The 27893-nt window shown below is 56.0% G+C and overlaps 9 protein-coding genes across 9 annotated transcripts; 7 read left to right on the top strand and 2 right to left on the bottom strand.

Moving 5' to 3' along the window:
* Positions 1-1318: 1318 nt before the first annotated feature.
* PG985_013141 (uncharacterized protein) lies at positions 1319-3525 on the top strand (the record flags this gene model as incomplete). Its single annotated transcript, XM_066832907.1, has 3 exons — positions 1319-1543; positions 1630-2935; positions 3116-3525. The coding sequence occupies 3 exons, from the start codon at positions 1319-1321 to the stop codon at positions 3523-3525; spliced, it is 1941 nt and encodes a 646-aa protein (XP_066677647.1).
* A 272-nt stretch (positions 3526-3797) lies between these two features.
* PG985_013140 (uncharacterized protein) lies at positions 3798-4731 on the top strand (the record flags this gene model as incomplete). The annotated part of the gene is made up of 2 exons (XM_066832906.1): positions 3798-4152; positions 4274-4731. The coding sequence occupies 2 exons, from the start codon at positions 3798-3800 to the stop codon at positions 4729-4731; spliced, it is 813 nt and encodes a 270-aa protein (XP_066677646.1).
* A 477-nt stretch (positions 4732-5208) lies between these two features.
* On the top strand, positions 5209-7044 carry PG985_013139 (heterokaryon incompatibility protein-domain-containing protein; the record flags this gene model as incomplete). The annotated part of the gene is made up of 1 exon (XM_066832905.1): positions 5209-7044. One exon carries the CDS (start codon positions 5209-5211, stop codon positions 7042-7044), a length of 1836 nt encoding a protein of 611 aa, XP_066677645.1.
* A 1656-nt stretch (positions 7045-8700) lies between these two features.
* Positions 8701-10094, top strand: PG985_013138 (cytochrome P450; the record flags this gene model as incomplete). The annotated part of the gene is made up of 3 exons (XM_066832904.1): positions 8701-9526; positions 9602-9861; positions 9933-10094. The coding sequence occupies 3 exons, from the start codon at positions 8701-8703 to the stop codon at positions 10092-10094; spliced, it is 1248 nt and encodes a 415-aa protein (XP_066677644.1).
* A 666-nt stretch (positions 10095-10760) lies between these two features.
* PG985_013137 (alpha/beta-hydrolase) lies at positions 10761-12867 on the top strand (the record flags this gene model as incomplete). Its single annotated transcript, XM_066832903.1, has 7 exons — positions 10761-11156; positions 11213-11290; positions 11363-11526; positions 11610-11965; positions 12050-12121; positions 12201-12620; positions 12686-12867. The coding sequence occupies 7 exons, from the start codon at positions 10761-10763 to the stop codon at positions 12865-12867; spliced, it is 1668 nt and encodes a 555-aa protein (XP_066677643.1).
* Positions 12868-12984: 117 nt separating this feature from the next.
* PG985_013136 (glycoside hydrolase family 72 protein) lies at positions 12985-14566 on the bottom strand (the record flags this gene model as incomplete). The annotated part of the gene is made up of 5 exons (XM_066832902.1): positions 12985-13470; positions 13521-13580; positions 13671-14030; positions 14097-14435; positions 14504-14566. The coding sequence occupies 5 exons, from the start codon at positions 14564-14566 to the stop codon at positions 12985-12987; spliced, it is 1308 nt and encodes a 435-aa protein (XP_066677642.1).
* Positions 14567-14910: 344 nt separating this feature from the next.
* On the bottom strand, positions 14911-15783 carry PG985_013135 (uncharacterized protein; the record flags this gene model as incomplete). Its single annotated transcript, XM_066832901.1, has 2 exons — positions 14911-15468; positions 15571-15783. 2 exons carry the CDS (start codon positions 15781-15783, stop codon positions 14911-14913), a joined length of 771 nt encoding a protein of 256 aa, XP_066677641.1.
* A 2429-nt stretch (positions 15784-18212) lies between these two features.
* On the top strand, positions 18213-22714 carry PG985_013134 (putative ABC1 transport protein; the record flags this gene model as incomplete). Its single annotated transcript, XM_066832900.1, has 2 exons — positions 18213-21006; positions 21069-22714. The coding sequence occupies 2 exons, from the start codon at positions 18213-18215 to the stop codon at positions 22712-22714; spliced, it is 4440 nt and encodes a 1479-aa protein (XP_066677640.1).
* An 89-nt stretch (positions 22715-22803) lies between these two features.
* PG985_013133 (P-loop containing nucleoside triphosphate hydrolase protein) lies at positions 22804-27437 on the top strand (the record flags this gene model as incomplete). Its single annotated transcript, XM_066832899.1, has 2 exons — positions 22804-22810; positions 23767-27437. The coding sequence occupies 2 exons, from the start codon at positions 22804-22806 to the stop codon at positions 27435-27437; spliced, it is 3678 nt and encodes a 1225-aa protein (XP_066677639.1).
* Between the last annotated feature and the right edge of the window lie 456 nt (positions 27438-27893).

Below are 27893 nucleotides of genomic sequence, written 5' to 3'. Positions count from 1 at the left end.
CCGAGCCAATCGTACGTCCAAGAGATATTCAACACAGACATCAGGACGTACATTCTAGAGGCCCTTGCTACCAACGTAGCGTCAGGTCGCCCACTCCGGCGGCCAGAGTACCGAGACTGGTATTCTTGCTCTGTCATAGGTTCCTTCGTAGATGGAGTACAGAGTGAGTATGTCGAAGCCATGCATTCGCTTAATGTCATTTGATAGAACGAGCATGCTAATGGGCTTCCTCCAGTCCAGGGTGGGCGTACTCGAGGCATTCGTTGTCAAGAGTGATAATGCAAGACAGAATCATATGATTGGTCTGTTAATCACGATCTTAACGTATTCACCAATAAGTCCGCTCGTCAGAGAACATATGGGCTAGCTCGCGAGCAGTCGGGGCTGGACGGATTATGACGAACGAGGTGCCGTTAGCAGCGTTACAGTATGGGACTGATCCTACCCCTCTGGGAAGACCAATCGAGATCGCCTTTGAAACAAATAACAACAGTTGTCCCTGCTTGCTTTTGCAAGCAAGACACGGATTCCCAGGAAGCGAATTTGAGTTGAATCACAATCTAATAACAACCATGCGGGGGTTTGCTTCGCACGCATTGCTCAGCCTGTAAACAGTCGGTGACTCAACCCCTCCTACGAAGACAGTCAAAGGCCCTCCCGGAAGAGGTTTGGGCAAATTGGTTTTTGAGTGATGCGAATTCGTCATTGCCATGATGTTCTACACACTCACAAGTAAGTGATGAGCAGATAGGGGGAGGTGAGTCAGTTGCGCTGTCTAGACAACATTGCAAATTCAAACCAGGACCTGAACTAGTCATCCCAATCTACAGAGGCCATTGAAGCACCCCAGGATTTAAGTACTTATATGGGTTCCTGAATGGACAATTGATGAATTCAAAGTTCCAAAGCCAAGTGCGTAGATGCTAAGCAGCCCTTGCCTGCGAGGGTGAGTTGCGAGAGTAAAGGGTGATGGCGTAGGTGCGTTACAGAATCGTTTTTTACGAAACCTGTTAGCTACAGTGCAATTATAGGCAGTACAATTAGTTATTACAGCTCTAACTACCTGGCTTGTGCTGTAGACCTGCGCTGGTTTACATTAGAACTACGTCCAGCTGGCTGTATTCAATCCTCAGTCCAATCACAAACACACAAACACAACCTCTGCATTATTAAGATTGGTGAAAAAAGTAATTCTAATCTCTGGCATTTCAGTCCAATCACCCCACCTTCTCTTGAGCTCTTAACTGCCTCACTCAAGAGCACCTCGCACCTCAAGCAAATTGTTTTTGGTCCCATCTCGGTTGCACAGCTTACAACCATGCCCTACCACCAGAGCCGGGCTCCGCTTGGAACAGCGGGAGAGCTCACCGTTGAGCATCTCCTAAGCAAGAGAAACGACAAGGATAAGAACACACAGAATGTGAAGACTCTCGGGGAGCTATCCGACCAAGACAGATCGGCCACCGGCCTTGTTCGCCTTGGACAACGATGCACCAAGATTGCTGGGGACCCGTTCGGACTCTACTCGTCCTGGGCCGGTAACGTCAGTCATGCAAGTGACGCGCGCATGGTAACGATACAATCCTTTCTAGTCTCAGTATCAGTTGGTGTACTAACGTCGTCGCACAGTTGGACATCATGCCCAGTTTATATCGACAGGTCCTTTCATCGACCTCATCGCAGACCGACAAACGGGACGCGATCCGGCGCTTCCTGGCCAGAGTCCCGAGTACGGAGGCCCTGCAACTGGCTACTAAATCTGCAGATCAGGGGTTCACCAGCGTTGTCAGAAACGACGACACAGAGACCACCATCGACTTCAGTATCGCTTCGATGAAGGTGAGACTGATGCACTGCAAAGACGTCGACTTGCAGCGGGATGCCCCTTTTGCTGGCACCAAGAGACACCGAGACGCCCTAGCCGCGGCCAAGGATGCCTTCCCCGAAACTCCCATGACCACAGAAGTCCAACAATACGTCATCGCCCGCCGCTTGCTCCGACTCGAGGGAAACCTGGATGCTGCCATATCCAAGATCTCCATCAGCAACGAGGAAAAGCGAACTAAGATCCTCGCAGAGCTCAGATCCGAAGCCCGGGAAGAGTACTGGCTCCATTCGAACCAGCTCGAGAGAGCTATGATCATTCAGGACGCCGGGATGGGCCAGCATCTCGACGTCCATCGACTCTCCGTTTTCATCCAAGAAGGTTGGCCGGCGAACTGGAACAATGGTCGCCATGACGTCGACTTCTTCCGGCAGTATCTCGCCGACACGACGGCGGCGGAGGAGGTGTGGGAGCTCGTCGATGCGGATCTCTTTGTCGTAACGGACTGCAACCGAAAGGTCATCTTCGCCAACCTCGAGGACGCCACCGGACTCGTCTTCGATGACGGACTCGCCAAGAACCTCGCCGACACCATCGACATGTACTCGTTCTTTACGCCCCTCCCACTACCGGACACCAAGCGCCACGTCGTGGACCGCTACGTGCGACGCCTCCACCCCGAGCTTGACCCGGCCCTCGCCACCGTCGAGAACCTGCACCGCGCCAAGATGGCCGTGGCGCACTACGGCTGCTGGTCCATGCAAGGGGACCCCAACGGCCGCAACCTGTTCCTGACCCGCGACTCGCGCTTCTGGCGCTCCTTCGACCCGCAGTACTATCCGATGGAGGTGTTCCCCGGCTTCTGCGAGTCCGTCTTCGGCCGCTGCAGCGACGTCGTCCGCTTCCTGGTCGATAGCCTGGACCCGGAGTACTACGCCTTCTGCCGCGCCGTGTACGACCGTATTCCCGAGCAGGCCCGTCTCAAGACGACCGACAATGACTTCTTGAGCCTCTTTGCGCTGGGCATCAATGGCTACACCCAGAGGCACCGGGATACGGGCGATATGGTAGGTGGAATGGCGGGACTGATGACATTGGGAGGCTATACAGGTGAGCAGACACTTACACATGCTTTTAGCCATTCCGCTGTTTCTTGTTCACGCCTGTATCTGCGCAGTCCTTTCAGCTAACATCAATGTTTCACTTGCAGGGGGCAATCTGTGCATACCTCAACTGGGATTTCGAGTCCGCTATGCTCCGGGCGCGTGTACTATCCTGCGAGGCTATAAGATGGACCACCTGGTCACCGATTTCTCCGGCCCCGGTACTTTGTAATCGGGACCACCCACGAGAGCGTCCGAAGACACGCGGTGCGCAAGATGCAACAAGAAGGGTCCGCGCAGCAACAGCAAGGCACAGAAGACGAGGTACCAAGCCCACGACCTCGAGGCAATCCCGACCCGTTCGCTCCGGCAGACTACAGCAGCAGTGGTCGAAATGCGGATAATATCGCTTCCGGGGGAGAGCAAGATCCGTACAGCCTGGCGGAGGGATTCGCCATCGAAACACCCTGCGTCAACCCGGGGTGCGACGAAGACGATGAGGAAGTCGCGGACCATATCTGGACGAACGAGGAGCTCCATGAAGCCGCGGCGCTCCCGTTGTATGACAAGTCCAGTAGCGATGCGAGTCCGTCTTGAAAGGCCGAGGGTCGCTCAAGCAATTCAACGCATTGGATATCGTATAGATGATCGTCCCATAGTTAGAGTAAAGTTGTAGGAGAAAAAGGTCGATTATAAAGAGGGAAAAAAAAAAAAAAGAAGAAGAGGACTCTGTCGTGCACCTATTTCGTCTGACAACTGCCCAAAACATAGAAACTATAAGTCTGTGAGGATCCGCGCGCTCAGACCCCGCCTTCTCTTGGTCGAATACCCGGGTTCCAGGTCTGCAGAGTCACAAAGACACTGATGATATGGCCGCGGTCCATCGAGGCGGGTCGCATGTCATGCGCACCCTGGACACGCCCTTCGTCCGCTCCGTCAACGGTGACGAGAATCCCCAGCTCGTGTTTCCGGGATTTTGTCGGGCAGTGTTCGGTCACTGCACCGAGATTGTGCGCTTCCTCGTCCAAAACGCCGCTCCAGAGCACTATTCGCTCTGTCGCGCCATGTATGACGAGCTGTCTCCCGACGTGCGGTTGGCCACCAGCCAGGAAGATTTTCTGAGCCTCTTCGCCCTGGGTATCAGCGGATACACGCAGAGGCACAAGGACTCCAACGACGTGCGTGGAGGACTTGCGGGGTTCATAACCCTGGGAAGCTATACTGGTAAGTACCCTGAACCATTTGTGTTCAACTTGTTTACTCCTCCTCCCCTCAATTACTGAACAACGTTCCATGCCATACCATACCATGAAAGTAAGCTGACAAAGTGTCGCAAACATTGCAGGGGGAAACCTATGTATTCCCGATCTGGGAATAAAAGTGCCCTATGCGCCGGGTGCGTGCACCATCCTGCGCGGAGACAAAATGGATCATCTCGTAACCGACTACTCGGGGCCGAGATACTTCGTCATTGGCACCAACCACGAGGCTGTGAGAAGGTGGGCGATGAGAAGGATGTCGGAATCGGAGAATGACGACGTGTCTGATGTCGAGAGTCAGGAAGGCGTTGTCAAATCTTCTCGTACTGACAAGGAATCCAATAAGGGCGCCGTCACTCGAGACGATTTTGACGACCCGGATAAGGAGCTGGTTGAATTCCCGCCCAAGACACCGTGTGTGAACACGGGCAACGACTGGGAAGAGGATGAAGTCGCCAGTCACGAGTGGACAAATGAGGAGCTACATGGAGCTGCAGCACTCCCTCTTTATGACCACTCGGGTAGCGACCCCAGCCAGTCCTAGACGAGTAGGGGTGACCAATGTTGGGCTGTTGGAGTAAGGAAATAACTGTCCGTTTGTAATGTTAGTAGTAGAATAGCTGTTGCAGACCAGGGCTGCTAAATGATGGAATCGTTATTACTACACAATTGCCAATGGTTTCGAATTATGGTCAGCAAAAGTCGGGGTAAACATCCAGACAGATCAATGCCAATTGCAGCATACGTGCCTCCCCGCCGCCCAACTTATAGTGCTGTTAAGTCTTAGGCATTATTGCCGATCGTATCATCCCATTAGAAGCAAAGTTATGCTGACATCGACGTTGGTCCGCTTGAGCATCTTATCGTGCGCTTATCAGTCTTGTTACAGGGGGTGTGGCTGCGGCACAGCAGAAACGTAATACGAAACCATCCCGCGAGAGCGTGGGACTTTCCAACCTTCCCGTCCATTTCTTTTATGTCATCAGGCACCTTCAATCAAAACCGCTACCATCTGATCTCAATGGATCATTCACCCTACCAGTCCCTGAGCCGTGAAAATCGAGAAATTCGCCTCTTTGACCTGCTCCCCGGGAAAGATGGCGACCCGATTACCGGAAGGCTAAAAGTCATCTCACTGGACCGTAAGCCTAAATTCGACGCGGTCAGCTACGTTTGGGGCCCCAAAGACCCGCAAACCGCCATTTCCTTAGGGGGTGATCACTCCCTCCCAATAGGCCCGAACCTCCATCTCGCTTTATCAGATCTCAGGCGTAGATGGCGGCCATTGACGTTGTGGGTCGACGCGCTATGTATCAATCAACAAGACGACGTGGAAAAGAGCCACCAGGTGCCGATGATGAGCAGCATATATCGGGCGGCGAGAATGACGAGGGCATGGATTGACCACGAAGTCGACCCGAAAAGTCCGGCCTTGCGGGCCCTGCCTTGGTTGGTCGAAAAGCATTTTAGCCCCGAAGAGGCTGCACCCAAGGCCATTCCATCCCGGTCGAACGCCATTAAAGGTCACCTACGCATGCGGCAAGAAGTAGAGTCCCACGACTGGGAGTTCTGGAAGCCGGTCACGGACATACTGAAAAACGAATATTGGTCACGACTTTGGATACAGCAAGAACTACTCGTTCCGCGTGACGTCCAATTCCACATTCGAAAGACTCAAATCGCTGGGCGGCATCTTTTCCGTTTGCGCGACAACCTGCTCATGTCCTTTTACTATGGCGAGTATACGTCCGGGGCTGATCACCCTGGCCGTTGGATAAAACGGGGATATACTACATATTTCTCCCGGAACGACTCAGAGGTCAAGCGCATTAGGCACTATGAATCAGATACGCCATTGATCTACTTGGTGCATGAATCGGAAGAGTACAAAGCTTCTAATCCACGAGACATGGTCTATGGCTGCCTCGCACTGGCCAACCCGTCCGAAGTTAGCACGCTGAGGGTAGATTACACCCTGCCTCTATCTCAGGTGTACGCCGATGTCGTCAGAAACCATCTCATCCACTGCAAGAGGTTGGATTTCATGTTGTTTGCGTGCTTCAAACCCGGTGGGGATTATCCTACGTGGTTGCCCACGGCGGAGCGAACCTTCTTTTTCCAAGTTACCATGGTCTTCGAGCATCTGGATCTCGACTGGATCGGTGTACCTGGATCGGTTTCCGACGATGGTCGTCGCCTGGAAGTACAAGCGTTTCGACTTGATACAGTTACTCACGCTTCGCGGAAAGGACTCGCTGGTCCCGCTCTCGTTAAGGAGTCGCTACAGGGGATCCGCGACTGCTATCTCAGCTTACACCCGGGCGCCACTGAAGGCGACATCTGGTCTTCTAAGCACTTGCTTGGCATACTAAAATGGGTATTGCCACACGGCCAGGGAGGGTTTCCTTTAGAGGCCCTAGATGGGGCGATTGGAGAGCTGCTCGACTTAACCAAGAATGACCAGTATGCAGAGCTAAACTGGGACGCCGCTTTGGCGTTGCTGGCCAGCCGTCCGAGCGCCAGCGAGGTCCTCGTGAGGGCGCTGGGGAACTTGCGCCTGCAAATGGATTGGCAACTGCCAGTCGCGACTTGCGACGGGCGTCTAGGCTTGGTTGGATGCACGAACCCGGAGGTCTCCCCACGCCCAACGGATCAGATTTGGCTCCTGGCGGGATGCTCACAGTCGGTAGTCCTACGGGAGCAAGAACTCAACCCGGGGCAATTCATCCTGATCGGAACAGTATTCTTCGCCGAGTTCATGGACATGTATAACACTGAGGTATGGAAATGGTTCCAACGCCGGGTATTGGCAGGGGACACGCTGGAGGACTTCACGCAAAGGATTGTTTTGGTTTGAGATACGTGGCGAAGGCAGAACGAAGCAGAATAGATGATGTTCCTATGATTACTTCTTTTGTGATCTGGAGTGGAGCGTAGGCTCGTCTCCCTATTCGATGGGACTTCAGTTCAGGATCCCTGCATTTGGTTGAGTGAAGGAATCTGGGGCACGATCGGGTAGTATTAGTACAGATGGATAGCACCTAGGATAGCCCCGCCAAGCGCCCGCAGGCATAAACCGTCTTGATTATTCCACTTGCTCTAAGGGATAACAGTGGAATAAAATAATACTATTGAAAATGATAGGTGTTCGGTAGACTTGCTTATTCCTGAGGAGATTGGCCGGTTTATTCTCGCAGGGGCTTACCGCGTCGAGTACGGTTGGCATTTCTTCCCTTACGCTGATGCCGGCGGTGGCGGCGTCTATTACCGAAGGTTCGTGACGCAGGATGTAACAGGGGAGCTTCTTTTACAGTTACAAATGACATGAAGTGCGCTGCAATGAAAAGGTGACTCAGGGGCTCCAAGCTGCGTCTCTTGTTTCCCAGTTGGTTGCTGACCACCAATGTCGTGCGCCCATTCCCAATTGGGGGCCCAATCGCTAGAGCTCAGGGGCAATATGAGCACACCTCGGTCGGCCAAGTCCATTTTCATCCATCACAGTGCATACCGGTAGTGCTCAGTAAGCTTACTTTCTTATGGCTCTGCTTAGCCTCGCCCTAGGAGATTGGATATCCTACAAGTCCGTGGGCGCATTGTGCCACAGTTCTACCGTGTTAGGCAAAAAACGGCAGACCACCAACGTCGTCGTACCAAATCAACTGCTGATTCCTAAGATAGCGATACAGCACCCTTGTGGTTCGTCCTTCATCGGGGCCAATATCCGGGCTTCTGCGGGTGAGATCACGAGTCTAGACCAATATGATATGCAGGCCTCGTATGTGCACGACGATGTGGCCCGGCTCGCCGATTACAGCGGGCTTGGCGCTATTACACAAGATAAGGATATCCAATTTAAGATAATGCTATGAGATACCATCAAGCCCTCCTATTAGGTGGTCGGAACAGCCTAACGCATTGGAGTATAGAACCCGCTGTCCTGGGCTACACAGTAAGCTGCCTGTGGGGCCAACAAGAGACTGTGGACTATAATCTGACACCGCAATCCTTCGCTCAGCTTTCATTCAGCCCTCTATCAGGAATTAAAAAAGTAAATATGCATATATGTATATCTATATATACCGTTGTGTATCAGCGAACTAAAAATGAGAGTTTAATAACCAAGTGATGTTTCCTGGCAACTAGGTAGTTTCCAAGGACCAGAAAGGGTTTGTCGTTTCCCATTTCTGCCCACCATGTCGGTAATGTTCGAGAGACTGGACTTCCAGATAGTGGATGTCGAGAAGCTTTTGGATGCATGGCCACATGTTGCCGTTCTCGTCGCTCTTCTTGCAGTGGGTGTTCTAGCCAGTCGGCCGCGGAAATATGGCGAATTCGATATTGTAGGCGACAAGAACGACTTGAGAGCTGCCTTGAAGAAGGGGGCTGAACTGGTACGGCGCCATGACTCAACGAGATGCGAAACTTGTGTCGCGCCTTCGACTGACTGGCGATAGTACCCGTCCTCTGGCTTCGCCATCCCCACCTCCCCGCCGCTTGTCATCCTGCCCCCGCCATGATCGACGAGATCAAGTCGCTGCCCGACAGCAAGGTCTCCAACGCCCCGGAGCTGTTCAAGCGCGCCGGCGGGCACCACAGCAAGCTCGGCACCAACACCGCGGCCGCCATCAAGGCGCTGCGGATCGACCTGCGCCGCCGGACGGACACCATCGCGCATCTGACGGAGGAGGCCCGGTACGCCTTTGACGACGCGCTCGGCTCCTTTCCGGAGTGGACGCCCCTGGCCGTGTTTCCCCAAATCAACCGCGCCGTGGCCATCGTCAGCGGCCGCGTGTTTCTGGGAAAGCGCTTGTCGAGACGGGAAGAGTGGATCTCGCTCAGCTCCGAGTGGGCCGTCCGCGTCTTCGGCATCATGCGCGCCGTCCAGCGCTACCCGTCCTGGATCCGGCCCTACGTCACGCCCCTGCTGCCCGAGACCAAAGAGGTGCTGGCTCACCGGGCCAGGGCCAAGAAGTTCCTGGAGCCGACCTTCCTGAGACACATCGAGGCCAAGGAGAACAACACCACGGTCCCGGGCGAGGAGGAGTCGCTCGCATCCTGGCTGATGAAGTACATTGCCCCCAGGCACACTACCGTCGAGGGACTCACCCGACACCAGTTGAGCATCACTTGGGCCTCGATCCACACTTCGACGTATGCCTTGACCCAGGTCCTCCTTGACCTAGCTGCTTGGCCCGAGTACCAAGACATCCTCAGGCAGGAAATCGACCAAGTCTTCTCTAACGGCTCTCAAGAAGAGGTCACTCAGGCAGACCTTCCCAAGCTCGCTAAGATGGACAGCTTCATGAAGGAATCCATGAGACTCAATCCTATCACCATAGGTACTTACTTGAGCACAATACTCCCTCTGATGCTTTGGGATTTGGGAAGAGACTAATCATTGAGATGTACTATAGTTGCGCCGCTGCGTATGGTCACGGGAGAGGCACTTACGTTATCATCGGGTCAGACCCTGCGGCCGGGGGACTCGTTCGGCTTCGACAGCACCTCGATCAACGACTCCACAGCGCTCTACAGCTCACCTGGTCCTGAAACCTTTGATGGTTTGCGCTTCTTCCGCATGCGCCAAAAAGCAGGCGAGGAGCAGAAGCACCAGTTTGGAGCTACGGGCGTCCAGGAGACTTTCGATTTCGGGCATGGGATCCATGCGTGTCCGGTAAGTCCTTTGCCCCTTGATGTCGATGCATATTGAGATGAGCTTTTGCTGATTGAAAGTGTGAAATCTAGGGCCGTCACTTTGCCACGACGGAGATCAAGATCATGTTGATTCACATCCTTACCAGCTATGACCTCAAGCTTAAAGACGGGCTCAAGCGGCCTCCCAACGGCTTGGACGAGATTTGGTGGAATCCCGATCCCGCGGCTGAAGTCCTGATAAAAAGCAGATAGATGCAATGGTCGCTTCCAAGTCGATTGGCTGGATGCAGACTTTTTCGAACATGAAATTTCCCACAATCTGGCATAATCCCCGGACACAAGTGGCACCCACAGGCATAAGCGTAGAGGGCCGGTGAAGGAATTGAAGAACCCATACCGAGTACCACCTTATCATCAAACTCATGTCGGCGACAGATGAGCGATCATGCAGCAAATGGCTGTGGTTAGACAGCTGCTTGTGTGACAATTGATCAACGATGAATTGATATTTGTTAACAATGCCCAGAGTGGGACACTCCCGATCCCGGTACCGGGACAAGCGTTCAAATTCAGGGGTGACGAGTCAGGTGACCAAGCACGCTACCGCCGGTTAAACGGGGCGGCAATCTGATCTGATCAATTTGATCTGAGATCAACCGCGGACCCGGGTGCATCCTCCGATCTGGGGTATGTGGGCCGAGACATGGGGCCGGCATATGCCGTCGGGATATTCGATTCCTCGGCTCAAAGTAAACACCCCACTGAAATGCCGTAGTCCTAATCTCAAGAACAAAACATTGCAGGAGTCTTCTTTCTGGCTTTTGGTCTTCTTCCTTTCTATCTCTCATTCTCTCTTTCCTCAAGCCACTTTTCGGTATCTCGTTGAGCAACTCGACAGTGCACAGGAGCGAGGTCAACATGAGGGCTCAAACAGTACCGCTTGCCTTGCTTGGCGCCGCCCTCAACTTGGTTGGATGCAATGGTCAGTCCGGGCCGGTCACCATCGCCAACGGTACCGTGACCGGTGTAGAGGACAGCGCAAGCGGCGTCCAGAAGTTCCTGGGGATCCCGTACGCGCAGCCTCCGGTCGGGGACCTCCGACTCCGGCAGGCGAAGCCGCTGGCGACGTCCTTCGGCACGTTGGCGGCCGACGCCTTTGGCTCGTCCTGCCATTCGTCCAGGTCCCAGCCCAACGCCAGTGAGGACTGTCTGACTCTCAATATCTGGAGGCCGACTGGTCAGGAAGCGGCGGCGACTGGGCCTTTGCCGGTACTGGTGTGGCTGTACGGGGGTGGTTTGACCGCCGGCTACACGGTAAGTGCACCAAACCTTGGTTGTCGCAGTCTGCAGAGCTGACCAGTTCCCAACAGGCCGACCCGCGGTTCGAAGGGACGAACTTGGTGCGTATCTCCACTGAGATCCAGAAGCGGGTCATTCTCGTTTCAATCGTAAGTCCTTTTTGTTTTTCTGCGATTTGGTAACGCGCCCCTCTATTAGGGAGTCACTAACAACTCCCGCAGAACTACCGACTCGGCCCGCTGGGCTTCCTCAACGGCAATCAGATGGCCGAGCTTGGCCTTCTCAATATCGGGATGCTCGACCAACGCCTCGCCCTCCATTGGATCCAGGAGAACATTGCGGCTTTCGGGGGTGATCCCGGCAAGGTGACACTGGCTGGCGAATCGTAAGCAACGTCCCCACTCTCCATGGATGCCACTTACGCGTACATCTCTGTATCTGGCCGAGCGTTTACTAGCACCATATCAGTGCGGGCGCGGTATCCATCTACTCCCACATGATGGCCTACGGCGGCCGCGACGACGGCCTCTTCCGCGGCGGCATCATGGAGAGCGGCGGCACGTTCCCCCTCCAGCTGCCCAACGCAACGACGTTCCAGCAGACCTTTGACTCCTTGCTCACGAACACCTCGTGCTCGACCACTTTGAGCGCCAACGCCACCGCGGTGGAACAGCTCGACTGTATCCGTGCCCTGCCCATCGACGTGTTCCAGGCTAGTGTTGGCTCCAACACCGGCCAGTCCATCGACGGAGACTTCACGCGCACATCGATCCAGTTGGCGCTGCCGGCAGGCAAATACCTCAAGGTGCCGGCCATTGTCGGAAGTAAGTCTGCAGTGTCCTTAGTGCTTTCATCGCCACCTACGGTTCGTCTCTTGATGTTGATGTGCTGACACGGATAACATTTAGCCAACACCGACGAAGGCACCAACTCGGCCCCGAAAGGCATCAACACCACCGAACAGCTTTTTGAGCTTCTGGGTAAGTCCTCATCATAACCTAAAAAAGTAGATTGGGGTGTAAGTGCCTCTCCAACTAACCCCTGTCAAACCCCTCGTAGCCGAAGGCTACTTCCGCCCCCAGCGCCTCCCCAACGCCACCGTCTCGAAGCTGCTGGACCTGTACCCCACGGACCCGCGCCTCGGCTGCCCCTACAACACCGGCACCACCAAGCTCACCTCGGGCGCCCTCGACAAGCAGGCCTGCTCCATCTTCGGCGACCTCGTCATGATCGGGCCCGCCCGGCAGTTCGCCCGCACGCTCGCCGCCGACGGCGTGCCCGTCTACCGGTACCGGTTCAACCAGCCGCCCGCGGGCGGGACGGCGGCGCGCGGCATCTCGACGGGCGTGGAGCAGGCCTACGTCTTCTCCAACTTCGCCGCGGGGGCGTCGCCGTCGGCGTGGGACCGGGCGCTGGCGTACGAGGTGACGAGCGCGTGGGTCAGCTTTGCGCATGATCTGGATCCGAATCCTGGTGGCAGTAAGTTCTCCTTTTCTTTCCTTTTGGGTTCATTTCATATGATGTGCGAAAAAAATCCTTTATAGTTCGAGTTGCTGACGTCGGGAACCCCCTTGAAGATTCCACGCTGCCCAATTGGCCCGAGTACGGAAACGAGGCCAATAGCATCGTCTTCAATGGTCAAGGATCTTGGGTGGAAAAGGAAACGTACCGCGACGAGGGTGTTCAGTACATCATAAAGAACGTGTTGCCGGATGGTGCGCTGTGATGCTCTCCAATTAGGCTATATACTAGGGGTTTCTCCATCAACTGTGTATGAACACAAGTTTCTGTGTATGGACATAAGATTTAGGAACTAGTTGTAATTGTCAAATCGAGGTCTGGTTCATAGTAGGTCCGGTTCGGACATCACCAGGCTCCTTTCCACCTCTTCCGCCACATCAATCCACTGCCGATCCTCAATCTGCGCCCGCACCTCGTCCCAGTCCAGCGGACACACGGGCAACTCCGACGAGGCCCGCCAGTCGTACGTCTGCGCCGGCAGCGCCGGCCGGTGCGACTCGACCAGCTCGCTCCCGCCCCACTCGCCGAGGGTGCCCGGGTCCTCGACCTGGCCGGACCCCGCGAGCCGGGCCTGCAGGTTCTCGTACGCGCGCAGCTTCTCGAGCGTGCCGTCGGCGCGCACGACGACGAGCCCGTACCGGTTGGGCCCCTCGAAGAACTCGTAGGCGCACGCGCCCGAGAAGATGCGCGTCATCTCGGGCGAGTAGATGGCCGTCGTCTCGTGGAACTGGCGCGGGGCGCTCTCGCCGCTGGTGGTGCCGTATTCGGAGAAGAACAGGGGCACGTGGGCGTTCTCGAACGATTGGACCTGGATATGGTTCAGTGACAGTTCTATTCGGAGGGAAGGTGACGACTTACCAATCGGTTCCACCCGGAGACCTGCATGCTTGACCTGCCGACCCACGACCACTCGTTCCACTAACAAATGCACATGTCCAATTAGCAGTTCGAACATATTAATGAGGAAGAGAAAGACGGAAGGAAAAAGATAGACAAGAATATGCTTACCGAAAAGAAATCCACAGCCTCCCCCGGATCCCCACCCGTAAAATACCGAAACTCGTCGTAAAAGATGCTGCTCACCCCATTCGAGCTGACCCCGACGGGCAGCACGCGCTGCTGGCTGTCGGGGTTGGCGGCGGCGTGGAGGGCCATGTACCGCTTGACGTCGCGGACGAGGGCGCGGATGACGGCCGCCCCCGCCGTGTGGCCCGCGTGCAGGAGCACCTCGTTGGCGGCCACGACGCCCAGGGTGTTGGGGTAGGCGGCCATGCGGTCGACGGTGGCGAAGTAATGCTGCAGCAGGTCCGGGGTGTAGGAGTCGAAGGGGGCGGCGCGGTTGACGCTCTTGTGGGGGGTGGAGAGCCCCTGGGATTAGATGTGTCAATTGCGATACGTAGCTGCGGAAGTTGATTGGCGGGGAATGAGACTGACAGCTATCACGTAGATGCCGGCCTTGGCAAGCATTTCCATGGCCACATCGTGGCTCTTGGTGTTGTCGATGGAGTCTGCGCATGTCTCATTAGCAGGTGAGCTCTCATGCGAGGGTGCGTGAGAGCGTGGGCAAGCCACCAACGTACACACGAGCAGGGTATTGATGCCTAGCTCCTGCAGCAACGGGATGCTGCAGCTGAGCACCTCGAGTTGGTCATCGGCAATGGGGTCCGACAACTGCGGCAACCTGGGCGCCTTGCTGTCACTACTGCCATGTTCCCGAGCCGCGGTCGTGGTCCGGATGTAGTTGTTCTGATAGACGGCCCCTTTTATGATGAACTGTGCAATGCGGTCAGCTTTACTTTACTGGTGGCACGTCGTATGCATGACATAACGGAACTACTGACCCTCTCCTCGTTGCGCCAGAGGTAGCGGCCTCGGACGGTAATCGGCGTGATCTGATCGTGCATCGTCGGGAGATAATTCACCTATTGCATAAATCGAGTGTTTTGGGTATTTCTGTAATAATTACGACCAACGTCATCGAGTTGAGATGACCTGAAGCTGCTGTTGAGCTCCGTTGCCTAAACCTTGGGACCACGCCAACGATCGGGGGTTTGGAGGTGGCGTGCCGACGTCATAACTGGGGACTTTACTAGGTCCAATCAATCAACACTCAGTCAGCCCTTCAAACGCAACAGGCGATCTTGGCAGTATGAACAGATGTGAGTCCAACAGTAGTTATTTCAATGATAGTAGGTGCCAGTTGTGATGCTGTTAATTGATGATATAGGTTACTGCTATGATTTGTGGTCTAGGCAATGGTAATCTGCTTCCTCCCCAGAACGGCCCCGCGTATGGCCGAGACCCGTTCATTCCACCAGGCCTCCTCGCTGATGCAGACGAACTCGCGATGGCCGCCGTACGCCGCGTCGCGAGAAAAAGGCCACTTGACGACGACCTCCCCGAACTTGTTGGTGGACGCCTTGAGGTACGGCAGGGAGACGATCCAGAGGAACGTGACGCTGAACAGGAACTTGACCCAGCCCTTGAGCCGCCAGCGGTTGGCGCGCACGTCGTTGTAGACCCTGATCTCGTTGTGCGGCGCGGGCCGCAGGCTGATATCCACGCTGCCCGCGTAGCCCGTATCGCGCGCCAAGGCCTTCATCTTCCGCCGAACAAAACCTATGTCGAAGCCCGTCATCTCGCGCCGGAACGTGCATCGCTTGAGGCGGCTCCGGTCGGCGCAGAAGCGCTGGCACCATTCCGACAGGGTCGCGGGTTGGTCAACCTTGGCCTGCTTCTTGGGATACTTTGGCCGTCCGTCGCCGTCGGGCACCTTTTCACGGGCGACATGGAACCGCAATTGTGCCTACGAGTCGCGATCCTGGTCGCTCGAGTACAGGTGTTTAGTCAAGCTGCTGGAGATGCTGAAGTCCGTGATGGTCTCCGTATGCGTCTGTGGTGTCGGTACCGTCGTGCCATTGCCACAGTACGTCACGCTGTAGGTCGTATAAGTCCTGGTGTGAGTTCCCCGAATCTCAAGGCGCACCTGTGGAGGTGAGCGACCCCAGTCCCGGATGTGCCGCTCTAGTGTGGCCGGGTCCTCGAGGCGAGAGTCCACGTAGCAGGGCTGGCCGTGTTTCTCGCGAACTGGCAGACACCAGGATCCGCTGTCGTTGGCCATGGTGGGAATCTGGGCATAGGACTGTTGGGTGTGGAGGATGGGGGAGGTGCATGTTGTGGTTGGTCGCCCCGAACGCCGAATTGTAACTGTATTACCTGTCACGGCATTCTTCCTTTATTGGGCTATGAATTAAGCTGTCAATGAGGGGAAGGCGCAACGTCGCAAGCCCCCTGGCTGGCGCTACCGGCCAGCCGGAACGCCTCGTCGCATCAGCAAAACGCTATTTCTTTCTCCCATGTCAATGATCTCTCATCCGAACATGATGACCTTGGGATCCGTGCGTCGCATCGAGGGATTGCCTGTTCATCAGATATCAGGTGCCAGGATTCATCCTTAAGGCCATCATCACTGGCGCTTTTGCGCCTTGAATCTTGATTGCAATATTTACGAGTATGTGATCGGACGTTCATCTGCAAAAGCGAGGAATGCAGGATCAGCGGAGCAAGACGGGTCAGTGGCAGTCTCCGGTCCTGTTGCCTGCCAGCAGCGATCTGTCCCCCCGTTTCTGTTCCTTTGCAACTCCACGAATTGTATCCGAGTGCCCCAAATTAAAAGTAGGGCCCCGGCGACTTCTGGGTAATCAACTGTACTAGAAGTCCTGCACCACTTCCATCAATGTTCGGCCGCAGTGGGACAGTGGCTTGAACGGGTTGACGGGTTCTTGATTGCCCCGACGGCCGACTTTTCTCAATCTTGCTGCTTTGTAAGAGCGGGTTCGACAGCGGACACTTATCTCTTTTTTCGCCCCTTGTCCTGTCATGTCAGTGGGGGCAGCTCGGACTGACTTGAATCCAGCGCACTTTAGCAGTCCCCATCCGGCTAGCGTCTGGAGCTGAAGGAGTGCCTGGAAGCCTTGCGCTGACTTGCTGGCACGCTGAGTAGGTAGGTAGACTGCTTAGAATGCTGAGAATGCTGAGAAGGCCCACCACCCCTGCACGACCATTTCCCATCCCGTTTCCCGTTCCTACACAATTCTCGTGCAGTGCATTTCTGGCTGATCGGCCGTACCGAATGCCTGGAATGATGTCACTTTTCCCTTCTCTTTATGTCTGTATCGGCAGAGATTTCTTTTCCAACCCGTCTTGCACCCATCAGCCCTCTGTTCGTGTGCTCTCAATTGGGAGCAAAAGCAATCAAGTGATTTCTGCAATGAAGTCATATGTATCCCATGTTAAGGTGAATCCTCAATCCCGGCCCATTTGAAACTCCAGGGACGGACTTAAGGTGCACGCAGCGGCCGATCAATAAGTCGGCTCCGTATGCGTATTTACTACTACATGTACTTGTAGTAGGACTTCTGCCTGCCCAGGTGGAGGGAGGGGGAGCAGTAGGGGAAGCTTACTGCATGTGCTGTTCCCGAGTTCCATCTTTTGGTGAGTCGCACAGCAGGCTGATTCATACCGAGTGCATGTTTCAGACGGCGCCGACCTCCCACTGAGAGGAGAAAAATAGAAAAAGGGTCGCAGAGACGGACAATTCCAAGAACCCGACGTGTAAAACCCAGTGTTTAGTGCTGACTGTCAACGCCTGTCCCGTCTCGGCGAGAATGAATCATTAGCCCTCGGGCACATATTGCGCAGCTTTTTTCCCTCGCTTTCGCAGCGCTTCCCACCACCGCTAGCGCGCCCAGACGCAGTGCTGATGCAGTGTGCTACACGCACCCAGGCCTCCGGGCCTGTCCCGGACTTGTGCCTAGCAGCACATGCTGGGTGGGACCGCTAGAAGTTCTAGGACCTCTAAGGGGGGGCTAGCAATGCCTAGCAGTAATGTCAGAGCCGCTTGCTAATCCCACACAGCAGATTGCAGCCCAGGCCCGGACTTGGGAGGTGTCCAGTAGCAGTCCTAAAGCCGGCCCTACCATTACGAAATATGGGCACTTGGCAGCGTGCCGGCGCTGTTTATGTAGCAGTAAGCCCAGGCGGGCGTCTCGGTCTCCCGTCAGATAAGATCTTGTGGAACCACACCAACGGAGAGTTGCTGTGCATACGAGTCCGACCCGAGCCCACATGGCATTTGGCCCATGGTCAACAGCTCGTCACCTCCAGACAGCGTGTTAAATAAAAGTCAATCTGCTCCCCCCGGGGGAAAATCAGATGCTAGCCTGGAGGAAGAAACCCTTTTTTCTAACTCTTCTATACCTTTTAATCTTATACCCTGTCGGACAGACCTTGACAAGGGGTCCTTTCACCAGACATACTTCACCTTGTCTAATACCTCTTTGTCACAGAGTTCGGTCAGGATTCCTTCCATTACCTAAACACCTGGCAAACACCGAATTTAGATACTCCCCTGCCCCGAAGCAGAGAACAGCCGAAACATCCACAGGAACTCCGTCGTCGTCGTCGTCTTCCAGGAGCATTGCGAGTCCACCAAGTTGCCACCCACCACCACTTCGAGGCTACAGGCATTGCGCCTAGCCGGTCGTCAAGATGCCTGAAGACGGGAGCCAACATGAGCTCCGCCCGATCCAGGGCGGATCGGAAACCTGGTACGCCAGCACCACAGACTTTGGCGGCGAGAGCGACCAAGTCTCCGTCACATCCGCACCCCAGATCTCGTACCTGGTCGACGAGAATGAGCGCAGGGAGCTGGGCCGCGTGGCCAGTCGCATGTCGCGCGCCTCCACGCCGGGCGCCCTCATGCACCTGCAGGGGTTCAACACCATGGCCGACAGCGACCCGGCTCTGAACCCCGAGAAGAGCGAGTTCGACGTCGGCAAGTGGCTCAAGATCGTCGCCCGCAAGTTTGAGATTGCAGGATTTGGACCAAAGCACACAGGGGTTCGTTTCAAGAACCTCGACGTCCTGGGATCGGGCGAGGCCATCCAGGTCCAGGGCACCGTCTCCGACATCGCCATCGGCCCGTTCCGCGAGGCCAAGAAGCTCGTCACGCACCGCGGGGGCTCATCACAGAAGAAGATCCTGCGCAATTTCAACGGACTGCTCGAGAACCATGAGCTCCTCATCGTGCTGGGCCGGCCCGGGTCCGGGTGCAGCACCCTGCTCAAGACTCTCTGCGGCGAGCTGCACGGCCTCAAGCTGGGCAACAAGAGTAAGATCGACTACTCGGGCGTCTCGCAGACGCAGATGCTCAAGGAGTTCAAGGGCGAGCTCCAATACAACCAAGAAGTCGACAAGCATTTCCCGCATCTGACGGTGGGACAGACTCTCCGCTTCGCCGCGGCGTCGCGGGCGCCCGCCAACATCTCGGAGATCACGGGCTTGTCGCGAGAGGACTCCATCAAGTTCATCGCGCAAGTAGTCATGGCCATGTGTGGCCTGAGTCACACCGTCAACACGAGGGTCGGAAACGACTTCATCAGGGGTGTCTCTGGTGGAGAGAGGAAGCGTGTCAGTATAGCCGAGATGATGGTGGCATCATCGTCGCTCGGTGCCTGGGACAACAGCACCCGAGGATTGGACTCGGCCACCGCTCTGAAGTTCGTGCAAGCTCTGCGATTGAGCTCTGACCTGATGGGTGCGGCCAACGCCGTCGCCATCTACCAGGCCAGTCAGTCCATCTACGAGCTCTTCGACAAGGCGACCGTGCTGTACGAGGGCCACCAGATCTACTTCGGCCCCGCCAACCAGGCCAAGGCTTTCTTCGAGCGCCAAGGTTGGTGGTGCGACCCGCGACAGACTACTGGTGACTTCCTCACCTCGGTGACCAACCCGTCGGAGCGCAAGCCCCGCAAGGGCATGGAGAACCGGGTGCCCCGCACCCCAGCCGACTTTGAGAAGTACTGGCTCGAGTCGGACGAGTACAAGCACCTGGAGACGGATATCGCTCGTCATGAGCTCCGAAGCCGACATGGCCCGGATGGCAACATCACCGTCAAGCTGCTCCGGGACGAGAAGCACCAGAGTCAGGCTAAATACGTTCGCAAGGCATCGCCCTACCTGGTCAACGTGATGACCCAGATCCGGCTGACGACCATCCGCGCTTACCAGCGCATGTGGAACGACATGACCGCCACCGCCTCCGGCCCCATCATGAACATGGTCATCGCCCTCATCATTGGTTCCATCTACTACGGCTCCCCCGACAACAGCGACAACCTCAGCGCCAAGGGCGCCGTCATCTTCACCGGTATCCTGCTCAGCGCCCTCAGTTCCATCAACGAGATCAACACCCTGTACTCGCAGCGGCCCATCGTCGAGAAGCACGCCTCCTACACCTTCTACCACCCCTTCGCCGAGGCCATCTCGGGTATCTTCGCCGACATACCCCTGAAGCTCGTTACCATCACCCTCTTCGACATCGTCTTGTACTTCTTCTCCGGACTGCGGTACGAGGCCGGCCCCTTCTTCATCTTCCTTCTGTTCACCTTCTTCTCGTCCCTCGCCATGAGCACTGTGTTCCGCAGCATGGCCGCCGTCACCAAAACCGTGTCGCAGGCCATGAGTTTGGCCGGTGTGCTCGTGCTGGCCCTCGTCATCTACACAGGATACGTCATCGCCGTGCCGCAGATGCACCCCTGGTTCTCGTGGATCCGGTACATCAACCCCATCTTCTACGGTTTCGAGGCCCTGATCGCCAACGAGTTCCACGGCCGCAACATCCCTTGCTCCACCACCATCCCCGCCGGTCCCGCCTACAGCCCGCCCGTCGGCAACTCGTATATCTGCTCCGTGGTCGGCGCCGAGCCCGGTCAAGACTTCGTCAGTGGCGACGCCTACATTGCGACCAACTACAACTACTACCACTCCCACCTCTGGCGCAACTTCGGCATCCTGGTCGCTTTCTGGCTGGCCTTCCTGGTCATGTACGCCGTCGCGACCGAGATCAACTCTGCGACTGACAGCTCTGCCGAGACCCTCGTCTTCCAGCGCGGCCATATCCCCTCTTATCTCCTCAAGGAGGATGATGAAGAGTCCGGAGACTCCAAGATGGCGGCCAAGCGCCAAGTCACGAACGAACAGCCCCAGGACGGATCCGAAGTCAAGGAGCTGGAACCCCAGCGGGACATATTCACCTGGAAGGACGTCACCTACACCGTCAAGGTCAAGAACGAGGACCGCCAGCTGCTGGACCACGTCAACGGATGGGTCAAGCCCGGTACCCTTACTGCCCTCATGGGTGTCTCGGGAGCCGGTAAGACGACTCTGCTCGACGTCCTGGCCAAGCGAACCACCATGGGTATCATCACTGGTGACATGCTCGTGAACGGCAAGCCCCTGGATGCTAGTTTCCAGCGAAAGACTGGATACGTCCAGCAACAAGGTAAGCAGGCCCCCTAACATAACTTCCATTGGAGACATCATTAGCTAACATCATCCCAACAGATCTCCACCTGGAAACCGCCACCGTCCGAGAAAGTCTGCGCTTCAGCGCCACCCTGCGTCAGCCGCAGAGCGTGAGCCAGGCCGAGAAGTTCGCCTACGTCGAGAGCGTTATTGACATGCTAAACATGCGCGACTTCGCCAACGCCGTCGTCGGTGTCCCCGGTGACGGTTTGAACGTCGAGCAGCGCAAGCTGCTCACCATCGGTGTCGAGCTGGCGGCCAAGCCCAAGCTTCTACTCTTCCTGGACGAGCCCACTTCCGGTCTTGACTCTCAGAGTGCATGGGCCATTTGCGCCTTCCTCCGCAAGCTCGCCGACGCGGGCCAGGCCGTGCTCTGCACGATCCATCAGCCCAGCGCCGTCTTGTTCCAGGAGTTCGATAGGTTACTGTTCCTTGCCAAGGGCGGCAAGACTGTCTACTTCGGCGACATTGGCGCCAACTCGCGCACCCTGTTGGACTACTTTGAGGGCAACGGCGCCCGCACCTGTGAGGACACCGAGAACCCGGCCGAGTACATGCTCGACGTCGTCAACAACATGGGCGTCGACTGGCACGCCACCTGGAAGCAGAGCCCCGAGGCCGCCCACGTCATCCGCCACCTTGACGAGATCCACGCCGAGACGTCGCAGTGGGTCAACAGCGACGCCGACAACGCCGACACGCACCTGTACAGCGAGTTTGCCGCGCCCCTTTCCCTCCAGGTCCGGACCGTCACGGCCCGTGTGTTCCAGCAGTACTGGCGCACTCCCTCTCACATCTTCGCCAAGTGCGCCCTCAGTGTCGCCGCCGGTCTGTTCATCGGTTTCTCCTTCTGGCGCCCCCCGAACACCTTGGCCGGCATGTCCGTCGTGCTGTTTGGTGTCTTCATGATTACCACCATTTTCCAAACTCTTGTGGGTCAGATCCAGCCCTTCTTCGTCACGCAGCGGTCCCTCTACGAGGTGCGCGAGAAGCCCAGCAAGGCGTACTCGTGGAAGGCCTTCATCGCGGCCAACATCCTCGTCGAGATCCCCTACCAGATCTTCGCTGGTATCCTGCTGTTCGCTTGTGTATACTACCCCGTCGCCTCGATCCAGAGCTCCGACCGCCAGATCTTGGTGCTGCTGTACATCATCCAGTTCTTCATCTACGCCGGCACCGTCGCCCAGATGACCGTCGCCGCCATGCCCGACACGCAGTCCGCCGGCGCCATCGTCACGCTCCTTGTCATGATGTCGCTCATGTTCTGCGGTGTCCTGCAGAGCCCCTCCAACCTCGAGGCCACCGGCTTCTGGATCTTCATGTACCGCCTCTCGCCCTTCACCTACTGGGTCGGCGGCATCGTGGCGACGGAGCTGCACGGCCGCGCCGTCGAGTGCGCGCCCTCGGAGATGTCCGTCTTCAGCCCGCCGTCCGGCCAGACCTGCGCCCAGTACCTGCAGGACTACCTGTCGGTCGCGCCCGGCAAGCTGCAGAACCCCGACGCCGTCGCCGACTGCAACTACTGCAGCCTGACGGTCGCGGACCAGTTCATGGCCGGCGTCGGCATCTCGTGGGACGACCGCTGGCGCAACTTCGGCATCGTCTGGGCGTATGTGTTCTTCAACATCTTCGTGACGGTGTTGGTGTACTACGTGTTCCGCGTGGCCAAGTGGAAGAGGAAGTAGAAGACCAACGGCATCTTACTTTCTTTTCAACAACAGAATCTTTCCTTTTATGTGTACACACTTGATATCCCCCTTGGCATAGAGTAACGATGTTACGTCTTGAGACTGGTTTTGGTTGGGTTTGGGATTGGGCTAGTTAGAAATTTAGAGAATGCGGGCGGTGGATAGATAAGACCCGCGCAGGCCCAAGGAACAAGGGAGGGAGAAGAGCGAGCGATATTATGACATTAAACCCATTTCTAATACATTCGTTTATACCAATTTAAATATTTGAGAATCCAGAGCTGTGAACTCGATATCGCTCAATCAATTGCCATTATGTGAACTTGCGGCGTCTGGTAAATTGCTTCCCATTAATGCCTTCGGTGGGACAGCACACAGTGACAGAAGTCAGAAGGGTCGGATGGCCTTGGTGAGGGGCTGCAAGGCAGTGGTGCGGGGCGCCTTGGCACCCCATGGTGTTCTTGCTAGATTGCCTTGGGGGCCCTTGACAGCGATGTGCACATCCACGAATTGGATACAGGAGTAGACATGGCAAACGTATCCTTTCTTTTTCTCCAGCCTAGTAGGTACAATGAGCAGACAGACAAGAAGCATGAGTGACCATACTCAATTGCCCATTCCTTTACTGGCTTAAGAGGCAGCACGTTGGAGCAGAAATCGGGATAGCCTCGGCTAATATTTCCCAAGCCCAACGATAGCAGTGTTGCAACGAAAGTCCTGTCTGCATTGAATTTGTTCAATCAAGTTGAGCTCATCCCACACAAACAATATACGAATGCCCGTCTAGCCGCGGCGCCACCTTTCCAATGCATATCCATTCTTGTCTTTTGACATTCAATACTCCTGCTGGTTATGTTGCGATGTCTTCGACCGTCCTTGGCAGATGTGAAAGCCGGCTACCGCATTGACCTGCGCATGTCATGGCGGGCCATCAGAGACTTGAACAGCGTCCGCCGCCAGCGCTTCTCTGATTCTACGTGCCATCCGCCTCGGGCTCCCCCCCGCCGGACCGTTTGGGCGTGAGAGCCTTACGACTGAAGCGCCCGCAGCCATCCATACTCCGGTTTCCGACGACTTGAAGTCGAAGCTCGTCGAGGCCCAGACCGAAGTATACAACCTCTGCGCCCGCCTCAGGCTCGGGCCGGAATTCAATTTGTCTGCTTCCAGCAAGTGGTCCCCCACGCTGCATAAGGGCCTCAAGGCCGTCCGGTTCGACATTTCCGTGCCTGAGCTGGAATTGAGTGTGTGCAATGTATCCGAGGATGCGGCGTCGGCGGGCGTCGCGGCTTGCCTCGCTTTCAAGGCCGAATTTGCGCAGATGGTGCAGTCGGGCAGCGTGCCGGTCAGATACCAGGGTCGAGAGACAGGACTCACTGTCGAGATGGCCTCTGATTTCATCAACTTCTACTGCCAAAACGTTCGCGACAAAATTAACCCAGGCATTAAATACTTGAGCGATGACCATGGCTTTGTACATGCGACTGCCCATGCGGGGGGTGGTGCGGGCAGCGTAGTCGCTGTTGCGATGTCAAGCGAGGAGGCTTCAAGGTTCGCCATGATGGCGACGGCGATCCGTTTAGCCAGGAAGAAACCCGATATGGTGATCAAATTCCACCAGCATCGCAAGCGGCGAGCAAGGATGTCGCCCATCCCCCTCCATCTCCCATCTGGCGTACTCGAGATAATGGAAAGCGTCACTCAAGCAGCTTTGGAGCAAGAATCAACACTTGACGGCAGCGTGGCCGACCCAAACCCGACAGCGATTGATGGTCGACCATTCAGCCGCTATCCATGGCCTAGTGGACCGAGCAGGGACAGCTTCCAACAGTCATTACAGCGCCGCCTTTGGACTTTCGAGACGGCCCCAGAGTTCAAAAAGATGCGCACACATTTGACTTCGTTGCCGATGAGCCATCATCGCGAACAGGTACTAAGCCTGATCCGGGACGCACAAAACCCATTCTCCATCGTCGTGGGCGCAACGGGGTCAGGAAAGACCACGCAGGTGCCCCAGATCCTCTTAGACGACGCCATCAAGCATAGTGAAGGAGCCGACTGCAACATCATATGCACACAACCTCGTCGGATTGCGGCGACATCGGTTGCCACACGTGTCGCGGCGGAAAGGGGCGAAAGGATAAGCGACAGTGTCGGGTACCACGTTCGCTTCGATGCCAAGCTTCCCCGGCCGCACGGCAGTATCACCTTCTGTACTACCGGCATCCTGCTGGCACAACTCAAAGCAGACGCCGATGGTGTTTTGAACTACGCTTCCCATATCGTGATTGACGAGGTGCATGAGCGCGACCTCCCGACCGATTTTCTCATTGCCCTGCTCAAAAAAGCCATCAAGAAGCGCCAAAAGAGCCACCTTCCGGTTCCCAAGGTCGTTCTCATGAGTGCTACTTTGGACACCGAGCTGTTTGCCAATTATCTAGGCACGCCGGAAAAGAGAGACAGGAAAGCTGCACCGGCACCCTCCATCTTTGTCCCTGGTCGGACTTTCCCAATTCAAGACCGTTTTCTGGATGAGATTATGCCAGATCTGTACGAAAGCCACCATTCTGCTATGGAGAGTCTGCTCCAGCAACGAACCAAAGTGAAGAGGTACCTTGACCAAGAACTTGGCGCGGAAACGGACGTAGCCGATTCTATCGAAGCCAGCTTGCCAAAAGGAGAATCATCCACAGACCAGACCAATAATACCGGCGACACAAATGGCTCCGGTGCAGACATCTCCACAGAAGAACGAGATGAAGAGTTCGTCCCTGTGGAACTTGTTGCAGCGGTAGTGGCGCGTGTTGCAGAGACGACGGAAGCTGGCGCGATCCTTGTCTTTCTTCCGGGCCTGAAGGAGATCCTGGAAACAGAAAGAGCGCTCGGGCACGATATCTTCAACGTTGGATTCCGCAAGATGTCCAATTACCGTATCTATCGCTTGCACTCGTCGGTGCCTCGGGAAGACCAAAATGCTGTGTTTGAGAATCTGCCGCCTGGCTGCCGCAAAATCATCCTATCGACTAACATTGCCGAGACATCGGTGACGGTGCCTGACGTCCAGCATGTTGTTGACGCGGGTAAGCTGAGAGAGAAACGGTACGATCAACTGACGGGGGTAGGCGGCCTGCGATGCGTCTGGGAGAGCAAGTCCAATTCAAGGCAGCGTGCCGGTCGTGCCGGCCGCGTCCGAAATGGCTTCTACTACGCCCTCTTCTCTCGCGAGCGCTACGCTCGAATGGCATCCACCGGCTTACCTGAACTGCTCCGCAGTGACCTTCAGGGCGCATGTCTCGCCGTCAAGAAACACTCCCCTCAGAGCATCAATGATTTCATGTCCAAATGCATCCAACCGCCACCACCCGCCGCGGTCACCGCCGCAGTTCAGCACCTGAAACGCATCAAAGCCTTGACGAGGGACGGAGAGCTTACGCCACTGGGCCGACTGCTGGCCAGCCTACCTGTTCACCCCACCCTGGCCAAGATGATTGTTATGGGTGTCATTTTCCGCTGCTTGGACCCCATGATTATCTTGGGGGCCGCATCAGGCGAGACGCGATTGTTCGTAGTCCCGCTGCCCGGCCAGAGAGAGGACGCCAAGGCAAGCCACCGAGAGTTTGGCGGACATGAGAGCGACCATATATCGATGCTTCAAGCATACAACGAGTTGAGAACTTGCAGGGTCGAATACGGCGAAGAGTTGGCCAGAGACCGAGCCTTGACCAGCTATCTCCACTGGAATGGTTTTAACTCTATCCGCAGGAGCGCCCAGTCGATCCTCGATGTTCTCATCCGATGTGGATTGGCACCCGCCAGCGACCATGACTTCTCATCCGAGCTTCAGTACGGCCCTCCGTCGCTGAACACCAATTCTAAGAATCATGAGCTTATACGTGGCCTCCTCGCCGCCGGTCTGAACCCCAACCTGGCGGCCCAGAGCAGCAAGAGGCGCCAGTTCACGTCCAAGGACGGATCAGCTATTGTCATTCGTCATTCCTCGCAAAACGCCGCAAGCTTCACCAAGAAGAACTTGGTGGATCGGTCGCTTCAGGGCACTCTCATCGCCTTCAGCCAGTTGGAGCGCATGGACGGGGGTGGCGACGTGCTCTTTGCCCGCGACACGACCATTGTGCCTCCCCTGACGGCCTTGCTGTTGGCCGATGACGAGGTTCGGGCCGATGGAAGGAACCTTGTCACGCTGGGCGGGTGGCTGGAGTTTCTTGTCAAAACCACAGTTGCGACAGATGGCGGAGAGACCGGTAGTGGTGATGGCAGCCCGGACAGTTCCTATCACAGCTTGGACGTCCTGCTTCGGTTCAAGTCGTTCCTGAATGCGATGCTGAATCGCGCCTACAGCGACCTGTCCAAACTGCAGCGACTGCATCACGTGGATGAATGTGAGGAGGCGGAAGACGAAGAGGCGGAGGAGGAGGAGGAAGATGGGCCCTTTTTGCCGCAGCAGTCGGCCCCTCTGACCGAACCTTCCATATCACTCCCGGATTTTGTCGAGGATTCCTTGCGGACGATCGCGACCAACGCCGTCGTGGTCGTGCTCGACGAAATGAAGAAGCAGCCCGTGCCGAAAGAAGATATCGCCATTTCGGCCGCTCCGGCGACTCCTGTCATTGTCACGAATCGGCGAGAGCCGCGTTCGGGCGCGAGACGAATCGATTTGGAGCCCCGGCGGGATTCATCACCTGACATGCAGGCTGAGGAGACGTGATATGGAACGTCCCGTCGGTGGACAGGCCGCCTACCGATCTGACGACACTCGGTTTTGTTTTGGTAGGATAGAAACTTGCAAGCTTTAGTTGATGGTGGTGTACCTGGTGATCTTGTGTATGCTTGACAAAGGTGAGAACGGGGCGAAAAGGAGATGATGGTTGCATTGTCTTGGTTGTTGTATTGGTAAAAGCGAGTATATATCCATGACATATTTTAAATCACGATTAACGGATAGATAGAACTGTCTATTCCGTTCAAAGGAAAAGTTGGTTGCAACGCTTCGCGAGAACCTTACCTCTGCCATATTATGCTGTACCGCGTATGCCAGGGATCACTTGGTTCTACTGGCATGATGCTTATTCGGTTGATTGTGGTGTCCAATTGAATAAACCGGGTCATCGATATGATACCCAATTGAATAAACTGCTATGTCAATCATTCACCGGAAGTATTA

Source organism: Apiospora marii (assembly GCF_038362585.1).
Source record: "Apiospora marii strain CBS 49790 chromosome Unknown utg000011l_segment0_segment0, whole genome shotgun sequence".
Taxonomy (NCBI): domain Eukaryota; kingdom Fungi; phylum Ascomycota; class Sordariomycetes; order Amphisphaeriales; family Apiosporaceae; genus Apiospora; species Apiospora marii.
Note: the sequence above shows the minus strand (reverse complement) of the source record. Positions and strands in the feature narration are given on the sequence as shown.